The 22,257-nt window shown below is 44.8% G+C and overlaps 1 protein-coding gene across 1 annotated transcript; it reads left to right on the top strand.

Annotated features, from left to right (window-relative positions):
* The first annotated feature begins 733 nt into the window (after positions 1-733).
* Positions 734-12,093, top strand: THNSL2 (threonine synthase like 2). Its single transcript, XM_065405414.1, has 8 exons — positions 734-956; positions 2,736-2,930; positions 4,574-4,726; positions 5,718-5,948; positions 7,645-7,793; positions 9,155-9,280; positions 10,236-10,387; positions 11,889-12,093. Exons 1-8 carry the CDS (start codon positions 734-736, stop codon positions 12,091-12,093), a joined length of 1,434 nt encoding a protein of 477 aa, XP_065261486.1.
* Positions 12,094-22,257: the final 10,164 nt, after the last annotated feature.

Consider the following 22,257-nt stretch of genomic DNA (forward strand, 5'->3'; position numbering starts at 1 on the left):
CCTACAGCGGATCTTTTAGAAAAGCTATTGAATTCTCTTCCTATTGCATTCAGTGGGAATCCTGCCATTGACTTCAGACAGTGGGCCTAGGCCTTGTGCTAGCATCATTTTTGGAAGGAGCTGTGTTTCAGTGTCCCTCTCTTACAGTGCTAATGTGTTCCCCTGGTATGCTGTAAGCAGGGTCTCTCCAATCCAGTTGGTTTCCACTGGCTTGTGAACTTTACTTACTAGGCAGTCCCCTCGCCCAGGTCTCTGGTGTGGTGCCATCTTCTGTTTTGGCTGTGCTAAAGTTATATAGGCCTAAATTCTCAGGATAAAGTTAAGGGCCTAATTCTCAAAATGCTGAGCCAGCACAGCTCCCTCTGGCTTCAGTAGGAGCTGCAGTGGTATTTTGTGGGCAGGAGCAATACCAAGAGAAGTGTTTCTATAGAGAAATAAGTTCTCTCCTTCCCCGAATAAATCTCCCAGTCCTCATAGAACATGCAGGGTCCCTCTAATCTCCTCAGAGAGTCCTGGCCTGAGAATACCCCATTGCACTTTCAGAGCACTAGCTGTCTTGATGAATCAGTCTTGAAGCCAGTCTTGTTCCCAGTTTCCATGACACCGATAGTAAAGGGCACAGCAGCATCCACAGGACACCTGTCTGTCTGTCTCCCTGTCATGTGATACCCCAGACTTCTCCCCCAGGGCACCCTGGTGTAACTGTCACGTCTCTTGCAGCGACGCTGGAAACATGAGGTACATCAGCACTCGAGGAGAAGCCAGGAGCGTTGACTTTGAAGGAGCCCTCTTTTCTGCCTATGCGCCGGATGGTGGCCTTTTCATGCCCCAGGAAATCCCTACCCTGGACTATAACACCCTGCGAACATGGAGTGCCTTCTCCTATCCAGAGCTGGTGAAAGAGCTGAGTTCACTCTTCATCTCGTCTGAACTAATCCCACGGAAAGAGCTGAATGGTAAACGCAAACTAGACAGCAATCCAAGCAGCCTGCTGTAGGGTTCATGCTATTTGTATCAAAGCTCTTAGATGAGACTATTATTTTACCCTCTATTAACCCATCAGCCTAATAACCCTGATCCTCACTGGACCTATGAAGGCCCTTAGTGGCCAGAATCTCCATGGTTATTATAATGTTACCCTGTCCTTTACCTTCCCCAATTGTTTCATCCACTTGGTGTGTCTTGTCGTTAAACTAGATTGTTGGAGATCTGCTCCTCTTCTGAAGACTAGCAGAAGATTCTCTTTAAACAAACACAGGGCCAAATTCTGTCTCTGTCTATAAATGTCATTCTCTTGAAGGGCTAATGCAGTTTCCCAGGTTGCTGTAGGAAGGCAGATCTCTGCTGCAAGTGGGTGCAAATATAGTATGTATAATGTTGCAAAATCGGTGGTATTGGGCATCTTTATGCTGGCTGCAGCAGCCCCTGCCCACATGGCTATTCCATGTAGAAGACGCCTTCTAGGAACATGGGAGCGTATCAGATGAGACCTTTGGTGTATCAGAGGGCGTACATGGAAAAGATAAGCAGGCTCTGTCACCTTTGTGGCTCTTATCATAGAAGACTTGTGGAACCCTATGTGGCTTTTGAGTGGTGTAGACAGGATTAAGGAGGAAATTTCCTTTCTTGCTGTGTGTGTGGTTTTTCTTTGCCTTTGGGTAGCACCCTGTCAGAATTTGGTCCAGACTGTTTTAATTAACACATATTTGTAAACAGATGTAAAAGCAAATGTGGCAAATTGATTCCTCCTTCTGCCAGGTGTTCCTGGTTCTATATTTTCCCCTGGCAAAATGGATCACAAAACAAGCATGTAACATGAAGTCAGGTGTAGGTTTTGGTAAAGACATCTTGTAACAAATCGGTGGCCTCGTGGTGCTTCAGAGTTGTCACTGTGGTGCACTCCATGGATGCTCAAATTTCTCTCCAACAGCGGGGAAAGAGTTTGCATTCTCCTGCTGTAAAAGCAGCATCTCCTTAGCTGTCAGCCGTAAATGGCCTCTGACAGACAGTTGCGCAGTTCTGTTTATACAGTTAGATTCTAATATAGCACCTAACCAAAGCCACTGGGTATGTCTACACTACCCGCCGGATCGGCGGGTAGCGATCGATCTATCGGGGATCGATTTATTGCGTGTAGTGTAGACTCGATAAATCGATTCCCGATTGCTCTCCCGTCGACTGCTGAACTCCAGCTCGGCGAGAGGCGGAAGCAAAGTTGATGGGTGAGCCACGGCAATCGACCCTGTGCCGCGAGGACGCGAGGTAAGTCGAACTAAGATACGTCGACTTCAGCTATGCTATTCTCGTAGCTGAAGTTGTGTATCCTAGGTCAATCCCCCCCCCAACCCCCACCAAGTGTAGACCAGGCCACTGTGTCCATTAGAGCGCAGTGGGGACCATCCACCTGAGCCTGTTCATTGCAACATTGGTTGATTCTTGTTTTAATTGTAAAAATAGATCTGACTGGGTCAGACCCTCAACTGGTATAAATCAGCATGGCTCTGTTAAAGTCAGTGGACCTGTTCAATTTACACTGAGGATCAGACTCTTAATTTGTAAGAGAATAATGTCTTGGGCTTCAGTCTATCACTTCCTTAGCTCTGCGGTACTGGAGAGTCTTTGGTTTTTCAGTAAAGATTCTCACGAGCTTGGCAAACCATGATCATGTAGGTGATGTGTTAGAGGTTTATTCCTGGTACCTATTCTAACAGTCTCCTTCAACTGCTTCCCTCCAGATCTGATTGACCGCGCCTTCCGGAGGTTCAGACACAAAAATGTTGTGCATCTGGCCAGGCTGAAGAATGGGTTGAATGTTTTGGAGCTCTGGCATGGTGTAACTTATGCCTTTAAGGACTTGTCCTTGTCCTGCACAGGACAGTTTTTACAGTATTTCCTGAAGAAAAGGAAGAAGCACATCACTATTCTAGTCGGTAGGTTACAGCTAAACAGATGGATGCAAGCAATGTACTCGGAATTTACCCTGGTGCAGCGGCTACCAAAATGGTGCAAAGGTCATTATCTGGCTCCACAGCACTGGGCTATATACTATATATACACACACCCCTCCTATTAGTGCTTATGAGTGAAACTGGATTGATAACCCTGGAGGTTTACATCCTAGTTATCTCCAGAACAGGGTGGTCAGTATGCCTCACTTGACCTAGAGGGCATCTTTACTGGTTCAGCCTCCCATTCATTCCTTGGTGTCTCTGCTGATAGTGGTTTGTGATGCAGACACTTGCCTATTGGGAAGTGCTCATTTGCCAGTATTAAATGCCGTACACCTGGCACTAACCAAAAATAATCTGGACTGACAAGTGCACCCTTCTGTGTGAAAACAAATGTGGCTGATCTTTCAGTCTTTAATTAACTCTTAATTAGTAGATATAATTATTTTGTTATACCAATAGAATAAAAATCAGCAGGATCTTATTAAGAGGGATAAGGCAAAGATGCCACATTTATTGTAAATATAATGGTAAAGCAAAAGATAAAAGTAAACAACATTGTTTGACTACTTATTCCTATCACTACTTATTCCTTATACACACACACACACACACACACACACACACACACACACACACACACACACACACACACACACACACACATCTATCTATCTATCTATCTATCTATCGATTCATTCACACAATCATTCATTTAAGTTCTGTATAGGTGTTATAGTTACCAGCCTAGAAGTTGCTCATGCCAAGTTACTGGCCAGGTAGCTTGGTCATGAGGATGGAGCCGAGTCTGTGTCAGATGCACCTGATGCTCCTGGAGGTTGGCAGCAGAACCAGAGACTCAACGTTATCAGTCTTTAGAGTCCATTCTTATAGGAATTAATTCCTATGTTAGTCTATGGGAGCTGTTTCATTCTGCTGTTGCTGTCTCAATCAGCAGATGGCACATTCCTGGGCACATTCCTGGGCACATTCCTGGTGGCTCCAAACTGTCCAAAGTTTGTGTTTCTCATCCTTCCAGGTGATGGGGTGGATCCCAGTTTACCCTCCGGGGGTTGTCTGGTCATCCACTTGACACATTCTTTGGCCGATGGATACTCCCTTTCTAGGCTGGCACCTCCCTAACCATTCATGTACATCAAGCATTCATCAGCATACATTCCATATCTTAACCATATTTTAATTTACTGTCTCCACCACTTTCGGGGTGTGTGCTAATTCATTTGAGACTCCCGGCCCTTTAATCACAGAGGGTGGGGGTCTGTCCTAGGAGCCGTTGCTATTACAATGAAGTGAAAGTCACTTAAGGGCTTATAGTGTTTGTTTACATTGTGTCAATTACTTCAAGAACAAAGTCAATTAACTTGTTTGTAAGTTTTACATAGTAATAAAGTATCTTTCACAGGATAGATACAATCAATGGTTTCTACAGACAGTAGCTTACAAGTTTTAACAGAAGACCCAAGAGATTTTTGTACTTGGTGAAACTGTTGGATTTTAAAGTGTGGGGGACAAATTATGAGGGGGTCACTGTCACTTGGGGGAATCACTGTTAGTACCTTCTTTAATATTCCTACATTGTCCTTGATTATTTTCATGTGAAACAGGAACTTCGGGAGACACCGGTAGCTCGGCAATTGAAAGTGTGCGAGGGGAAAACAACATGGATATCTTTGTTCTATTACCCAAAGATCTCTGCAGCCAGATCCAAGAACTGCAGATGACGACGGTGATCGAAGAGAACGTCCACGTGTTTACTGGTTTGCATTTTGTTGGATGATCTACTTCATACTATTGCCGGGTTGATGTTAATGTCAATCCCAATGTGAACTGGCCATTAATTCTAGAAAGCCTCATGGGAATTGTGTTACAAACTGCTCCCGCTGTGGGTGTACCATGTTGGGCCATCAATCAGCATGGCTTGTATGCAGTATTGTTGTAGCCATGTGAGTCCCAGGATATTAGAGAGACAAGGTGGGTGAGGTAATACCTTTTATTGGACCAACTTCAGCTGGTGCGAGAGAAAAGCTTTCGTGTTTACACAGAGCTTTTCTTCAGGTCTGAATAGGTTTCCCAGACCTGAAGAAGATCAAACCCACGTCCACCTCCAGGAACCTTCCGGGGCTGCTGCCTTCAAGTCCAGCTCTGAAAGCAGCACAGAAGTGAGGGTGGCAATTCAACAACCCCCCTACAACAGCTTTGTGACCCTCCACACACCCCCTTTTGAGTCAGGACCCCCAAGGTTACAACACCATGAAATTACAGATATAAACATCTGAAAACATGAAATTGACCAATTTTCATATCCTATGGCCGTGAAATTGACCAGAATGGACCATTAATTTTGTAGGGCCCTACCATGACTCCCTTTTGGCCAGGCAGCGCTCTGAGTTACTGAAAAGAATTGGGAGCCATAAGACATTGGTTCAAGTCCTGACTCTGCCGCTGGTTCATTTTATGACCTTGGAATAACCTATAGATGGGCCCAAACCAAAATCCCAGATCCAAACACCCTTAAAAGTTGGGAATTCTGAGTAATTCAGAATCGGAACCCACACCTGGATCCAAATATTTCTGTTGGACCTCTATATGTGTGCTAACCCCACCTCCACAAATCCAGTTCGATGGCTAGAATAACCTATCAGTCTTGAATCCTGTTCGGTAGGTGAAAACAACTATTTTATGCCTAATTCACTAATTTCAGCAACACTTCAGTTAATACTCCTGATTGTTCCTTTCTCTTTTTCACAGCTCATGGAAATTGCGATGAAATTGACGAGCTGATCAAAGAATTGTTCGCTGATGCAGATCTCTCTAGAAAACACAATCTGATGAGCTTGAACTCAATCAACTGGTCTAGGATTATGGTGCAGATCGCTCACTACTTCCATGCTTACTTTCAATGCACTCCATTCATGGACATGACTCCACTGCCAACTGTGGAAATCGTTGTGCCAACAGGGGGTGGAGGAAATATCACAGGTTAGGTGGGGTGGAAAGACATTCTTTGGGTCTTAAAACCAAAAAGTGGCTTGCGATAAAGAGGGAGGTTGTATTTTTTTTCTGAACCACTTAAATCATGATTAGTAATATTTAAGTACCAATAGCATTGTTGGTGTCATACAAGACACAGAACAGTGCTATGGTGCCATATGTAGATAATATGGGGATGAGCATGTTAGAAAGACACATGAACAGAATGAGTTGGATACTGAAGAGAGAAAATACTGAGGATCTGATTATTCTAAATTAGACATGAATTCATAGAATCATAGACTCCTAGGACTTGAAGGGACATTGAGATGTCATCTAGTCCAGTCCCCTGCACTCATGGCAGGACTAGGTATTATCTAGACCATTCCTGACAGGTGTTTGTCTAACCTGCTCTTAAAAATCTCCAGTGATGGAGATTCCACAACATCCCTAGGCAATTTATTCCAGTGCTTAACCACCCTGACAGTTAGGAAGTTTTTCCTAATGTCCAACCTAAACCACAATTGCTGCAATTTAAGCCCATTGCTTCTTGTCCTATCTTCAGAGGTTAAGAAGAAAAAAAAATTTCCCTCCTCCTTGTAACAACCTTTCATGTACTTGAAAACTGTTATCATGTCCCCTCTCAGTCTTCTCTTTTTCAGACTAAACAAACCCAATTTTTTCAATCTTCCCTCATGTTTTCTAGACCTTTAATCATTTTTGTTGCTCTTCTCTGGATTTTCTTCAATTTGTCCACATCTTTCCTGAAATGTTGCACCCAGAACTGGACACAATACTCCAGTTGTGGCCTAATCAGTGTGGAGTAGAGTGGAAGAATTACTTCTTGTGTCTTACTTACAACACTCCTGCTAATATATCCCAGAAAGATGTTCGCTTTTTTTGCAACAGTGTTACACTGTTGACTCATATTTAGCTTATGGTCCACTATGACCCCCAGATCCCTTTCTGCAGTACTCCTTCCTAGGCGGTCATTTCCCATTTTGTATGTGTGCAACTGATTGTTCCTTCCTAAGTGGAGTACTTTGCATTTGTCCTTATTGAATTTCATCCTATTTACTTCAGACCATTTCTCCAGTTTGTCCAGTAGTAGTACAATTAATCTGGCCTGTGTGTAGCTTTGACTCATTATACATTCATTTGCACATGAACTTTATCCTGTTTTTGGGGGCCGGGGGGCAGGGACAATCATGGTAACAGTTCTCTCCTAACTGTACAATTCTGGCTTTTTTAACTTTAGGGGAATCATATCTATTGGAAAAGCAATACAAGGGGTGATGTAAAAAGTTGCATTCATGATATTTCAGGGGCATCTATCTGAAGCTGCATTAGCATGTTGGCAAGAGTTCAAAGGTCACATCCCATTTGAATGAAAAGTATCTTCCAGAGCCCCCTCTCTTCACTACATCTCTTAATATGATGGTGGGGTCCACAGAGATTCCAGGACCAACCATGCAGTGGTCTCTCTTGCTGTGAGGTTGTTCAAATGGAGCATTGCATACTGGGAGCTGTAGTTTCTTTGGGCTATACCTGTATATTAAAGATAGAACTGCATTATGGAACATAAGTTTTGGCCTCTCCTGATAAATTTGCACAAATGGAGGAGCAATGATTTCATTGGTAAATCTGCTTTATGAGTGTTTCATCACGGGGCTGAAGCCCACGTTTTTGAATTTTTCTTTCCTAGCTGGATATATCGCACAGAAAATGGGACTTCCAATCCAACTCGTCGCTGTGGTAAATAATAACGACATTATGCACAGGGCAATTCAGCATGGAGATTTCTCATTCTCGGGGAGCGTTAAGCCAACTTTAGCTTCTGCAATGGATATTCAGGTATGTGTCTGGTAAAGAAGGAGAGATCATATATACTATATTGACTGATACAGCTACTAAAATTATTTTGCTGTCCATATTCTGTTCTACATCGGCTCTTACACCACACTCATCACTGCAGAGTCTGAGTGCCTTCCAGTAGTGCATGAAGTGATGTGACTAACATGTCACGTGTGGTTCATTCGCCCTCTGATTGTCTCCCTAGTGGGAGAATTGTGTGTGCAGTGTGGTGTTTTGGTAGGGATTTTTTTGTTTTGTTTACGTGTTGCTGTGTGTTTATAGTACCAACGACAGGCTGAAGAAGTGTCCCTGGCATTTGGAGAAGGTGGGGAGGTTTGTGATGGTCCGTAGTTCCAGATCGGTAATTCCACAGTCTCAGACCACCTTTGAGACAGCTCTGTCTCCTGTATAGATGAGCTTTTCCTCTAAATAAAAAAAAATTTAATTTAATGGAGATATCCTATCTCCTAGAACTGGAAGGGACCTTGAGGTCATTGAGTCTAGCTCCCTGCCTTCCCTAGCAGAACCAAGTACTGATTTTTCCCCAGATCCCTAAGTGGCCCCCTCAAGGATTGAACTCACAACAACCCTGGGTTTAGCAGGCCAATGCTCAAACCACTGAGCTATCCCTCCCCTGTTCCCCTGTCGTAGAAAGTTCCATTGTACCTGAGAAGTGGAGTTGTCAACCATGTTCTTCATCCTGATGCGCAATTAAAAAATCCTGGGTCTCTGCCAAGATGTCAGTATTTCTGCTAATTTTCTTCCTGACCTCTAGCCAGGTCACTATATCATCCCCCTGTTCTGGGGTAACAACGTCCCTCCAGACAAGCTGTTAGTATGTCATCTCAGGCAGTCTTCTCTTCCAATTGCAGGTCTTGTGCCACTTTGACAGTGGCTGGTAGGGCAGCCCCAGCTCACCTACTCCTTAGTTCCAGCCCAGGGACCCTGTGACTAGCAACCTAGATCTGTTCAATCTAGGACTCTGTTGCTGTTTCCCAGGGCTCCTACTCCACCTCCCTATCTCTGGTTTATCTCCGGAGGTTCCTGTGCTCTCTATAGCTAATTTACCCTTATGAGGCTCTTGCTGGAACCCCCAGTCTAGGGCAGGACCCCAGGCTTACTCTCCACCTGGATCTCGTCCTTTCTTTTTCCAGCCCTATTTATTTTGACACAAATATACAAGGCCTGATCCTGCAGGGAGCTGAGTATCTCCAACTCCCATTGAGCACACGAGGTGCTCAGCCGTGCGGTACAGTAGTATCTACCGCACTAAGTATCCAACTAGAGAGCACCGGTGCTCCAGATTCTGAATTTGATCCTCTCTGGATGGAGGCTCATGGGTGTAATGTGTGTTTTTATAGGAACCTTACAATATGGAGAGAATCTTGTGGCTGCTTTCGGACTGTGATGGCAGCTTGATTAAAACTCTGATGGAACAGTTTTACACATCGAAAAACCTTACACTCCCAGAAGAATTGCACAGAAAGGTCAGTCCCTTCATGTGTGTTTAGTAAATACTTTTCCATCACAATTTTTTAAAATCAACTGTTTTCAGAATAAATATTAATATTGCAAGTGTATTGAAGGTATCATGCCATGTCGTCTCAGATCTAAAATGTAGGTATCTGTAGGTAGGGTGGTGGAAGACAGGCGTTTACAAAACCTGTGTGCATAGGTATGTTGTCAAATAATCCTTTCTTTAAACATTACAATTATTTTGTTGGGATTTAAACATTCGCCTGCAGCCCTAGAAACCCCAGTCCAATAGCATGTGCATTATTTGTACTTAGGACCAAAACTCTCCCTGACAATGTAATTTCACTGTCCAACACCCTGAGCCAGCAAAGCTTTTAATCAAGTGCGTAACTTTAAATTTGTGAGTGGTTGTATGGATTTCTGTGGGACTACATGCATGCTTAACCTTTTAAGCAAGAGCTTTGGTGAATCAGGCATCAGGCTGGGAGAAATACAAAAAGGAGAAAAATCAAAGGTGAAAAGTAAACTAATGGTTTCAATGTTTATCTCCATGGGAAAGAAATACTAGCAAAGTCCTTGTTAAATCATAAAAGATATATATTATTGCACCCATCACATACAGTAGGGTTTGGGATCGATATCCTCAAATACCGGCATCAGCTGCATTGTGTCCGCCAACAAAGTGCATTTATTAACTGACGTAGCTGGGTGTGCAAAAACCCTGCATAGGCTGGACTGACTCTGATGATGATATAAATAAATGTGTCTGACAGAAATACCCGTCTCTCTTGTATTCAAGATACTAACAAATAAGAAGGTCTTACATACAAGTGGTAACATCACAGAATGAACTTTTAATACATTTTTTTAAAAATGATTTGACATTGTTCTGTAAATTGTATTGTGGCTTTTGTGTTTGATTGTTTTGGTTTGGGCTCCATTTTTTCCCTCTCCTTGGTTCTCCAGCTTTCTGAAGTGCTGAGCTCATGTTCAGCATCTGATGAAGACATTGTTCAAGCAATGAGACGCTGTTGGGAAGATAATCGCTACCTGTTATGTCCCCACTCAGCTGTGGCTGTTCACTACCATTATAAGCAGTTGGACTGCCATCTCAGCAAGTAAGAAGCTACTAATGGAAGGCCAGATTCCTTTCAGGAAGTGGCTAACACCACGGGATCTTATGAGAGAGCTTCTTGGGTGGAGGGCATCCGTAAAGGGCCCTAATTTTTAGTAGGAGATTTTGGCATTCTGCTTTTGATCAAGTCTTTCCAATTCTTTGAGGAGGCTGTTTGACACTGATGATGCACATGTTGTTGGCAGTAGGATAATTTTGGTTATAATTGTTCAGTGAGAGGCAGTGTTTAAAGAGAGGTGTAACACACATGTTTGAGGCTGGAGCTTGGCTAGCTGGCCTGGGATTATGGGCTAGAATCAGCTGTTGCTTTCACTCAGGCTGGTATCCCACCCACTTTGAAGTGAGGATGCAGGCTAAACCACTCGAGTGCTCATAGTCCTCACTGCTTCCCCACAGTCCCTCCCACCCCGCGTGCCCAGAAGAAGGGACAAGTTCTCCCACCGTTCACTGAAAGAGAATCATAGAGCCACTCGATTTACCTCAGCACAAGGAACCATGGGAGTTTTAGCAACACACATGTAAGAAGGCAGCACCCATGAGGACAACTACACTATAAAGCCAGGGCCGAATTACTGTATCCTCACTGGTGCTACTCGCTCGTTTGTATGTTGCTAAAACTCAGGCTAGGCTAACCTCATTGGCTGCATGACATCCAGCTGGCCTGCCTCTGAACCACATCCAGGAAACATCTGTACACTCTTGTGCTTGATACTGTTTATTTCCTCGCCCTTGTGTCCTGCCCTGACACCAAGTGGTGGGACTTATTGCCACCTGAAGAGGTGAGGAACCCCAGCACCTCCACTCTAGTCCCACGGCCCTCCAGGGATAGAAGCTGGTAGCTCCTTCATCGAGCCATGAGAATGGGCGTGTACTTGGTGTGGTTCATGAACTCCCCTGACTCCTGTTCCTTCTGCAGAAAGAGGGAGATCCTGGCTCACATCAGCATGGGTGCATCAGGTTGTAGCCTCTCTTCCAGCTCCTTCATAACCTCTTACTGAGGTTGTGGCTGCACTTTTTCCTGCACCTCTTGATCCAATCAGACCCCATTTGTGCCCCACAGAGTTGCAGGACTTTCTTGTCAACTTCCTCCTGGCACTGGCCAGGTCGACCATCCATCACACTGGGAGGAGGAAGCTGGACAAGGGGCACTCTGCGACCATGGGGACCTATTTCTGTTCCCGTCTCAGATCAGACCTCTGGGCACAGTTCCTCTGGGCGGTGTCCATTGACTTCTAAGACACCTTTGAGGAGCCATGGGCACTGTCTGGAGTTCTCTGCTCAGTGTCCCCCTCTGGCTTCCTCGTTATTAACCTTTGACCCCGCTCCTGTTTTCTCTTTAATTTCCCCCAGAAATCACTAGTAGCCTAGGCTTGGTGGTTCTGTCCCTTTAGCTGAGGGGGTGGGCCTTTTATTTGGGTGGGTCTACACCCAACTGACCCCAGAACTACTAATAGTACACGACATCCTATGTCTCTCTTTCGCAGCAGATCCAGGTGCTGCTTAGCATCTGCCTCGGCAGCAAAGTTCCCGGATGCCGTGCTCAGAGCAAAGCTTGTTCCTGAAGTTCCACCTGAGATCCAAGCTTTAAACGCGATGGAGACCAGGTCCACAACACTGAGGAGAGAAGACGACTGGGCAAGAACCCTAAAAGACAGAATAGAAGCCATCGCCAAGCACAGACACACATAGGTGGAGTTCATCTGATCCTAAATAGTGCCATACCTGGGCAGTTCCATATAAAAGACAAGGCTGACTTAATGATGCTTAAGCTTTCTGATGATTTCCCTTCCTAGGAAAGTCCTAATGAACTCAATAGAGGATTATAATGTCTCCACATAGCATGTAACCAAAGCGATAGAATTCTGTAACAGGAATATAATTCTCAATCGAATTCCATAGAATGGTTTTAAAATTTTTTAGAAAGGCTCTGCCTGCCAAATTCTATAGGGTTTTTAGAGTAACGTTGATAGAATCCTATTTAAAGTCTCTGGACCCATATAGCTTTTATCCCTGTTAACCCTTATGGAAAAGTTCTTTCACATTTATCTTCCAAGTGCCTTACAAACAGGAATTATTATCTGACTAAGGCTTTACACAATTATTACAATCCCATATCTTTCCTTCCCTAGAAAAAAAATCCCTAAAGGAATTTAATACAAATTGCTGTAATGATTTTTTTTCCTGAACAGTTATGTTGTAATTTGATTAAGTAATAAAAATGAACTGCTGTCCAAAGTACACAAAATAAAATCAGTGCTGAATTCTGGCTACTGTATCCATTTTTTGATATCTTGATAATGCTGAGATTTATCATTTTCTTTAACTGTCCACCAGAGGGCACTGCAACCTAATTTCCCCCCCATATTTTAAAATAGATCATAAATTGAAAGAGTGCTCAACGGTTGTCACCTGTATACTGTTCAAGGAGCCATTGAGAGTCTTTGGAGATTTGGATCTCCATTTAGGTGAACAAAAAATGCCAGATGATGCTTCAACAATACTTCCAGGGACTAATCTTCACAATTCAATATGTGAATTTTTCCACGGGCAATTCCATGCCTTATTTGCATGCACAGACATTCAGTGCCTGCAGATGGGGTACTTGCACCGTCAGTAATGCAGCTAACTGGCCATTTGCATGCACAAATAGTGGAGGTGCACAGGCAGTTGAGGTAATAGGGCACACAGGTTAGGCAGGCAATTTGGCACTCGTGAATGTGGGCAACTAACTTTTAAATGTGGAATAAGTCACATCTCTGAAAATAACAGGGGGTAGCCAAACAATAAAACTCTCCGTGTGGGGGGGATGAAGCCATTCTGCATCCAAAGAGGAGAAGCTGTTTCAGTTAAGGGAAGGTAGGTGCTGTGGATGCTGGGGAGAGGATTTTTTGTCCTTAAAATGTGGATGCGTGTGTTACCAGAACAAAACAACAACCGAACCCAACCTTCAACAGGAATATTTTAATTTATGGAGCACCCAAGGCTTGTAGTAACTTCATGAACTCAAGCATGGTTTGATGTCACCATAGCCTGTTGATGGGAATATAGTCTTGTTTGCGTCCACGTGGAAGACAAATGATCGTGCAATTGCAATGTACACTCGCAGAACTCAAATTTTCCCTGAGGTGTTGACCATCTCTCCAGCTCATTTCTTTTACCTGTACAAATATATCACAGCTATTTGTATGAACAATCTTAGAATCATAGAAGATAAGGGTTGGAAGAGACCTCAGGAAGCCATCTAGTCCAACCCCCTGCTCAAAGCAGGACTAACCCCAACTAAATCATCCCAGCCAGGGCTTTGTCAAGCCAGGCCTTAAAACCGTCTAAGGATGGAGATTCCACCACCTCCCTAGGTAACCCATTCCAGTGCTTCACCACCCTCCTAGTGAAATAGTTTTTCCTAATATCCAACCTAGACCTCCCCCACTGCAACTTGAGGCCATTGCTTCTTGTTCTGTCATCTGCCACCACAGAGAACAGTCTAGATCCATCTTCTTTGGAATCCCCCTTCAGGTAGCTGAAGGCTGCTATCAAATCCCCCCTCACTCTTCTCTTCTGCAGACTAAATAAACCCAGTTCCCTCAGCTTTTCCTCATAAGTCATGTGCCCCAGCCCCCTAATCATTTTCGTTGCCCTCTGCTGGACTATCTCCAATTTGTCCACATCCTTTCTGTAGTGGGGGCCTCAAAACTGGATGCAGTACTCCAGATGTGGCCTCACCAATGCCGAATAGAGGGGAATAATCACTTCCCTTAATCTGCTGGCAATGCTCTTACTAATGCAGCCCAATATACCGTTAGCCTTCTTGGCAACAAGGGCACACTGTTGACTCATATCCAGCTTCTCATCCACTGTAATCCCCAGGTCCTTTTCTGTAGAACTGCTGCTTAGCCAGTCAGTCCCCAGCCTATAGCAGTGCATTGGATTCTTCCATCCTAAGTGCAGAACTCTGCACTTGTCCTTGTTGAACCTCATCAGATTTCTTTTGGCCCAATCCTCCAATTTGTCTAGTTCACTCTGGACCCTATCCCTACCCTCCAGCGTATCTACCTCTCCCCCCAGCTTAGTGCCATCCGTGAACTTGCTGAGGGTGCAATTAATCCCATCATCCAGATCATTAATGAAAAACGTTGGAGTCTGTTTTAACAGACTCCAACGAGAGACTGCTGAGCTGGAATTGATATGCAAACTAGATACGATCAACTCAGGATTGAATAAGGACTGGGAATGGCTGAGCCATTACAAACATTGAATCTATCTCCCCTTGTAAGTATTCTCACACTTCTTATCAAACTGTCTGTACTGAGCTATCTTGATTATCACTTCAAAAGTTTTTTTCTCTTACTTAATTGGCCTCTCAGAGTTGGTAAGACAACTCCCACCTGTTCATGCTCTCTGTATGTGTGTATATATATCTCCTCAATATATGTTTCACTCTATATGCATCCGAAGAAGTGGGCTGTAGCCCACGAAAGCTTATGCTCTAATAAATTTGTTAGTCTCTAAGGTGCCACAAGTACTCCTGTTCTTTTTGCGGATACAGACTAACACGGCTGCTACTCTGAAAGGTATATCATGTCCACCACTTTCCCCATATCCACAGAGCCAGTTATCTCATTATAGAAGGCAATCAGGTTGGTCAAGCATGACTTGCCTTTGGTGAATCCATGTTGACTGTTCTTGATCACCTTCCTCTCCCCCAGATGCTTCAAAATGGATTCCTTGAGGACCTGCTCCATAATCTTTCCAGGGACTGAGGTAAGGCTGACCGGTCTGTAGTTCCCCTGATTCTCCTTCTTCCCCTTTTTTAAAGATGGGCACTATATTTGCATTTTTCCAATCATCCAGGACCTCCCACAATCGCCACGAGTTTTCAAACATAATGGCCAATGGCTCTGCCATCACATCAGCCAACTCCCTCACAGGAACTTATACAATGTATAACTGCATTGAAGATTTCAGGTTGGAAGCTGGAAGCTTTGGCAGCTGGACAGATTTTTTTTTTTGGTCAGCGTGGGAGTATGTGGAGTTGGTTTGGAATTAGAACTAGGGAGGTCCTGGTCTTGGTTCCAGATGAGATTTAGTTGAGTTTTGCAGCTAAAACAGGGATTCCACCTCTCTGTTAATATAGTGTATCCTCCCCCAATTTACTGCGCTTGGACCCCAATTCCGGAAAGCAGTTAAAAGTTTGCTTTAAGCCCATGTGAAGTGCTTTCTTGATTCAGAGAATTACTCTACTTAATTGTATGGGAATTTACAAATAAATCTGTCAATTAGCTTGAGTTAAAATTAATTGAAAAATTAGTCCGTTTGGTAATTTGATTCTTTTGTTCTGAATTATAGTAATAAGAGAATAACATAGGGCATGTCTACACTACAAGCTTTTGCCAATGCAAGTTGCATGGGCATAAAGCCACCACATTAATTAATATTTCACTTGTGCGTGTATGTACTTGGCCCCTTGCATGGCACAGTGCGTACTCTCCAGAAGCGCTTGTATTGATTCACAGTGTGGTGCACCATGGGTAAGTATCCCAGGGTGCAACTCACCACCATCCAGTGCACTGACTTTTGGGAAGTTCTGGCAATGCATGATGGGGCCAAGTTGCACAGGGATGGCTGGGACTGCAGGGTCAAGCTCCCATCCTGCAACTTTCTGCACCCCCTAATGCCACCTCTAGGCCATAATTTTCACTCCTATTTTGAAAATCCCATGAACCTGTGCAGGATTTGTCGCTGGCCACTATCTCTGACAGAAGCATGGAGCCTGCACAGGTCTGCACTGTTGTCATGAGCATTGCAAGCACAGGATGCCTTCTCCTATTTGCAGAGCTGCTGGAAGACCTGTGAGGAACATGACGATTTCCTGGAGGGCAGTTTGCTGTGGGATTTAGCAAGAACCAAGTCAAGGCTAGTGATGACATTCGCATAACAGCTGCAAACAGTGGAGCCTGAGAAACCAGCATTGACTGGTGGGATTGTAACTCACACACCTCCTGAGTGTGGTGTTCTGTCCCCTCTAGCGGCACTGAGACCACTCAGGAGTGAAATCAGGAAGGCCAAATCACACTTGGAGTTGCAGCTAGCAAGAGATGTTAAAAGTAACAAGAAGGGTTTCTTCAGGTATGTTAGCAACAAGAAGAAGGTCAAGGAAAGTGTGGGCCCCTTACTGAATGAGGGAGGCAACCTAGTAACAGAGGATGTGGAAAAAGCTAATGCACTCAATGCTTTTTTTGCCTCTGTCTTCACGAACAAGGTCAACTCCCAGACTGCTGCACTGGGCAGCACAGCATGGGGAGGAGGTGACCAGCCCTCTGTGGAGAAAGAAGTGGTTCAGGACTATTTAGAAAAGTTGGAGGAGCAGAAGTCCATGCGGCCAGATGCGCTGCATCCGAGTGTGCTAAAGGAGTTGGCGGATGTGATTGCAGAGCCATTGACCATTATCTTTGAAAACTCATGGAGATCGGGGGAGGTCCCGGATGACTGGAAAAAGACTAATGTAGCGCCAATCTTTTAAAAAGGGAAGAAGGAGGATCCGGGGAACTACAGGCCAGTCAGCCTCACCTAAGTCCCCGGAAAAATCATGGAGCAAGTCCTCAAGGAATCAATTCTGAAGCACTTAGAGGAGAGGAAAGCGATCAGGAACAGTCAGCATGGATTCACCAAGGGCAAGTCATGCCTGACTAACCTAATTGCCTTCTATGATGAGATAACTGGCTCTGTGGATGAGGGGAAAGCAGTGGATGTGTTATTCCTTGACTTTAGCAAAGCTTTTGATACGGTCTCCCACAGTATTCTTGCCAGCAAGTTAAAGAAATATGGGCTGGATGAATGGACTATATAAGGTGGATAGAAAGCTGGCTAGATCGTCAGGCTCAATGGGTAGTGATCAATGGCTCCATGTCTAGTTGGCAGCCGGTATCAAGCGGAGTGCCCCAAGGGTTGGTCCTGGGGCCGGTTTTGTTCAATATCTTAATTAATGATCTGGAGGATGGCATGGACTGCACCCTCAGCAAGTTTGCAGATGACACTAAACTGGGAGGAGTGGTAGTTATGTTGGAGGGTAGGGATAGGATACAGAGGGGCCTAGACAAATTAGAGGATTGGGCCAAAAGAAATCTGATGAGGTTCAACAAGGACAAGTGCAGAGTCCTGCACTTAGGATGGAAGAATCCAATGCACTGCTACAGACTAGGGACCGAATGGCTAGGCAGCAGTTCTGCAGAAAAGGACCTAGGGGTTACAGTGGACTAGAAGCTGGATATGAGTCAACAGTGTGCCCTTGTTGCCAAGAAGGCTAACGGCATTTTGGACTGTATAAGTAGGGGCATTGCCAGCAGATCGAGGGACATGATCATTCCCCTCTATTTGACATTGGTGAGGCCTCATCTGGAGTACTGTGTCCAGTTTTGGGCCCCAGACTACAAGAAGGATGTGGAAAAATTGGAAAGAGTCCAGCGGAGGGCAACAAAAATGATTAGGGGTCTGGAGCACATGACTTATGAGGAGAGGCTGAGGGAACTGGGATTGTTTAGTCTGCAGAAGAGAAGAATGAGGGGGGATTTGATAGCTGCTTTCAACTACCTGAAAGGGGGTTCCAAAGAGGATGGATCTAGACTGTTCTCAGTGGTGCCAGATGACAAAACAAGGAGTAATGGTCTCAAGTTGCAGTGGGGGAGGTTTAGGTTGGATATTAGGAAAAACTTTTTCACTAGGAGGGTGGTGAAGCACTGGAATGCGTTACCTAGGGAGGTGGTGGAATCTCCTGCCCTGGAGGTTTTTAAGGTCAGGCTTGACAAAGCCCTGGCTGGGATGATTTAGTTGGGGATTGGTCCTGCTTTGAGCAGGGGGTTGGACTAGATGACCTCCTGAAGTCCCTTCCAACCCTGATGTTCTATGATTCTATGATCCTGCCCGCCAACCGGGGTAATGACTGACAACCGCATCGTAATGCAGGCTTGGGATGACGAGCAGCGGCTGCAGAACTTTGCGATGTGCCAGGCTACATTCCTGGCTCTGTGTGCCGAGCTCTTCTCAGCCCTCCAGCACAGGGACACCAGCATAAGAGCTGCCCTGACAGTGGAGAAGCATGTGCTGCACAGGTTCTGTCCGCTATAAAAGAGAGGATCCAGTTCAAACTTTTAAGCCAGATCCAATTATCTCCCAAGTTCTGGGATGTTAGATCAGAACCAAAACCACAGCTCCAATCTCTCTTTACAACAAAGACTTCCTTTGTAAGGTGGGGTCTATTAGTGATGGCCATCAGTGGCTGCTAATCTACTGGCGGAATTAAAGTGATGCATTTAACAGCTGATTGTTTGGCAGAAGAAACCCCTTAGAACTGCACAGGCCTGGTTACCCTTCGTGGGCCCCATGCTACTTCAGTGGAATGGGATCAGGTGGGGATGCTCCATCTGCTCATGCTCATCCAACAGGAGAGCAGGCCAGCCTGTTTGTTGCAAGTGTGTATCCCAAAAGCTTTGGGCCCAAGCAATCACTTGCATTGCTGGTGCTTATGGTCAGCCCTGGCTCATCATGGTCCAGGCCTGTCATTTTGTGTGAAGAAATGAACATAGTTCAGTGGGAGGCGATGGCAGATTAATGTAGCCCAGCTGCTACTCAAGAATAATGTGATCTCCGCAAGTGTCAGAAATATTGTCACTGCTCTTAGCCTATGATAAATGACTTAAAAGCAAGTGCTGTGCATATTTCAGGGGCAGACCAGTCAAAAGAAGCTCTCAGATGTCTCTACCATTCCTATCCTGCTCTGCTTTAGGAAGTGTCATCCTAGCAGTCCACCTAATGGAGATGGATTATGGCAAAACACTAGCAGGAACCTTTTGTTTGGGCCCATCTGCCATATCCAAGTGTAAACAAACGAGTGCAGCACTTGGGGTCTTGTGACTGCCGTGGGCATGTTGGGGGGGGCTTTGCGTTCCTGTCTCACTGATAGATGGCTTGTGCATCGCCTAAAGGCACTATACATCCTGACTGAGGTATTCTTGTTGGGATAATGACTGGGGTAGAGGGGGGTGGAGCCCCCTCTGGCACATTTGCTAATTCTCAAGGTTTAAACAGTTTCTTGGTAGGAAGAGATCTCATAAATATAATCTTGGGTGACCTTTAATGCTAGTGAGAAAATGGATCTTTTGGCTTTTGACCTGGTTTATAGAGGTTTTGCGGTTCCCCTCAATCCAAACTGGAAGCGAGAGAACGCTCTTATTAGTTAATGCATCTTATTTTTAAGAAAGCTAATAACCCATGGCAGTTAATGTACAAAGTTCCCACGGTCCTCAGCTACCTGAATATGTACATCATGGGGAATAATACAGCAGAGGATCATCGGCTTCCAAAACACAGTTCTCTAACCCTAACGCAGCGCAATCAGCCCCGTCCTATATCCCTGAGCCGGACTGACATCTCCCATTGAGAAAACCATATACAAACAAACCAGTTTGTTTCAACAGTCGAGGTATTTCACATAAGGCTTCCGTATACAGTAGTAGTGGCAATAGTAGTCACCAGCACACAGTCTCCTCTGAGACCTTCTGAGTTAGAGGCATTGATGGCTCTAAACATAATTTGTGTCTATGCACAACACGGTCAATGCTCTAGTAACACCCCTATCTCCCCAGTCCTACACTGACACAAGGTTTCCTTATAAATTTGCAGGGATCCCTAACACTGTCCATTTGTCTGGTCTCTCTTCCTCCTAGCTCTCTGGCTCCAATTTAGGAAAGCAAGTGCTGTGCTTAACTCCCATTGACTTCAGTAGGTCTTAAGCGTGCGCTGGACTCTTTCCTGCAGCTGGGGAGGCCTTCCTGAATTGAGCCTTTGGTGTTGTAGAACATCCCAAATGCATTGCCCCTAAGGCCACTCTGCATGCACAGCCTCCGGGCCCGCCATCCCCTCAAAAGAGCTGGTGAAGTAGCCTGAGCCATGCCTCTTGGTATGCTCAAGACTCTCAGGTCTGGTAAAGAAGGATGAGATGATTTAGTTGGGAATTGGTCCTGCTTTGAGCAGAGTATTGGACTAGATGACCTCCTGAGGTCCCTTCCAACCCTGATATTCTATGATTCTATGAGTGTCATGTGACTGCATTCCTCAGCTCAATTATGAGGCAGTAGCATGAGGTTCTGCTCTGTCTCCTGGTGAAGATAGCAAAGGAGTGTTTGGAAGAGGTGTTTCAGTGCTTTATTCTTTAAAAAAAAAACATGTCAAAGCCTGAAATAGATAGACCAGCATGAAGGAATGTAAGGATGAGGTCCCAAGATATGAGAGACAAGGTGGGTGAGATAATATCTGTTACTGGACCAACTTCTGTTGGTGAACGAGACAAGCTCTTGAAACCTTGTCTGGTTCATCAACATATGTTGGTCCAAGTCCAATAAAAGATATGACCTCAGTCACCTTGTGTTTCCCATTATTTGTAAAAGTTCTGATGAAAACAGGGGATGGGGTGTAAAGAGGTCTGTGTGTATTTAAACAATCCACTGCAGAGTTTGCAGCCTAGTGATTGTGCTAGTGCATGAGAACCAGAAGGTGAAATAACTAGAAATGCGTGAAACTGACTCATCTGTTTTCCTTGCCCAAGCTGAGTGAAAGGCATGGAATTTCTGATCAGTGCCAGAGGTTAGGTCTACACGACAGACATTACAGGGGCACAGGTTTCGTGCTACAGCTGTGCTGCTGGAGTTCCATAGTGCGGACACTCGCTGCAGTGATGAAAGAGGCTTTTACGTTGCTGTGGTTAATCCACACCTCCAAGGGGTAGAGTTCTTCCATTGACTTAGTGGGGTCTTGGTTAGGGCTCCGGTCAACTAACTACAGCTCTCAGGAGTGTGAATTTTTCAACCCCCTGAGTGACATAGCAAAGACGACCTAAGTTTTAGGTGTACATCTGGCCTACCTGAAGTGCAGTTAGTTGAATAATGCATGCAACTAATAATGGCAAAGCTTGGGAACTTCATTATTAGGCAAATAATATTCGACCAGTATTAGCCTGATTTTAGATCGGACACGTGGTACAATGCCTAGTGACAGCGATCTTAGTTAGCTTCCAAGCTTGCATTGCCAGCTGCATTGAAACCTTTGACCAAATCCCCCAGCAGGCTCTTTTGCCAGGAAACTCCCACTGAAATGAATGGGAAATGGGAATTTCCCCCTGCCTAGGGATTGCAGTTTCAGCTCTTTTAATAGCACTTCATATATGTATATATTGGTACAATAACACAATGTGTAAGTGAGCTGGGGAGCTGCCTCTACAAGTCATAGATTTTGGGGAATATCCTATAACTAAAAACAAAAAAAATGGGAATAATTACACTGAGGGGAAAATATCCCCTTTCAACGTCAAAATAAGTTCCATCGTAGGAGGATTAGTTTTAAGATTTGGTGGCATTTGGCAGGTTAAAAGTAAGTGCTGTGAAGTGAATAAGCATGGGATTTTTTAGGCTGTAAGAGAAGATGAGAACTTTGCTTGGGCTGAAATCCCTGCTTCTAGCTCTTTGGCTGCCTCTTACTGACTTCCTCTGCCTGGCTAATAAATGCAGAGAACTTTCCCCCTTCCCCTTCTTTCTTCCCCAAGATATGTCTACACTACAGATGTGACAATGGCCTAGCTATGGCACTGCAGCTGTGCACCCACAGCACCATAGTGTACACACTTGCTACAGCAACACAAGGGATTCTTCCATCGCTATAGTTAATCCACATCCTTGAGAGATGGTAGCTAGGTTAATGGAAAAATTCTTCTGTCATCCTAGTGCTGTCTACACTGGGCTTAGGTTGGCTTAACTATGTCTTGCAGGTGTAAATCAGTGGTGGGCAACCTGTGGCCCATCAGGGTAA

The sequence above is a fragment of the Emys orbicularis genome, chromosome 5 (assembly GCF_028017835.1).
Source record: "Emys orbicularis isolate rEmyOrb1 chromosome 5, rEmyOrb1.hap1, whole genome shotgun sequence".
In the NCBI taxonomy this organism is placed as follows: Eukaryota; Metazoa; Chordata; order Testudines; family Emydidae; genus Emys; species Emys orbicularis.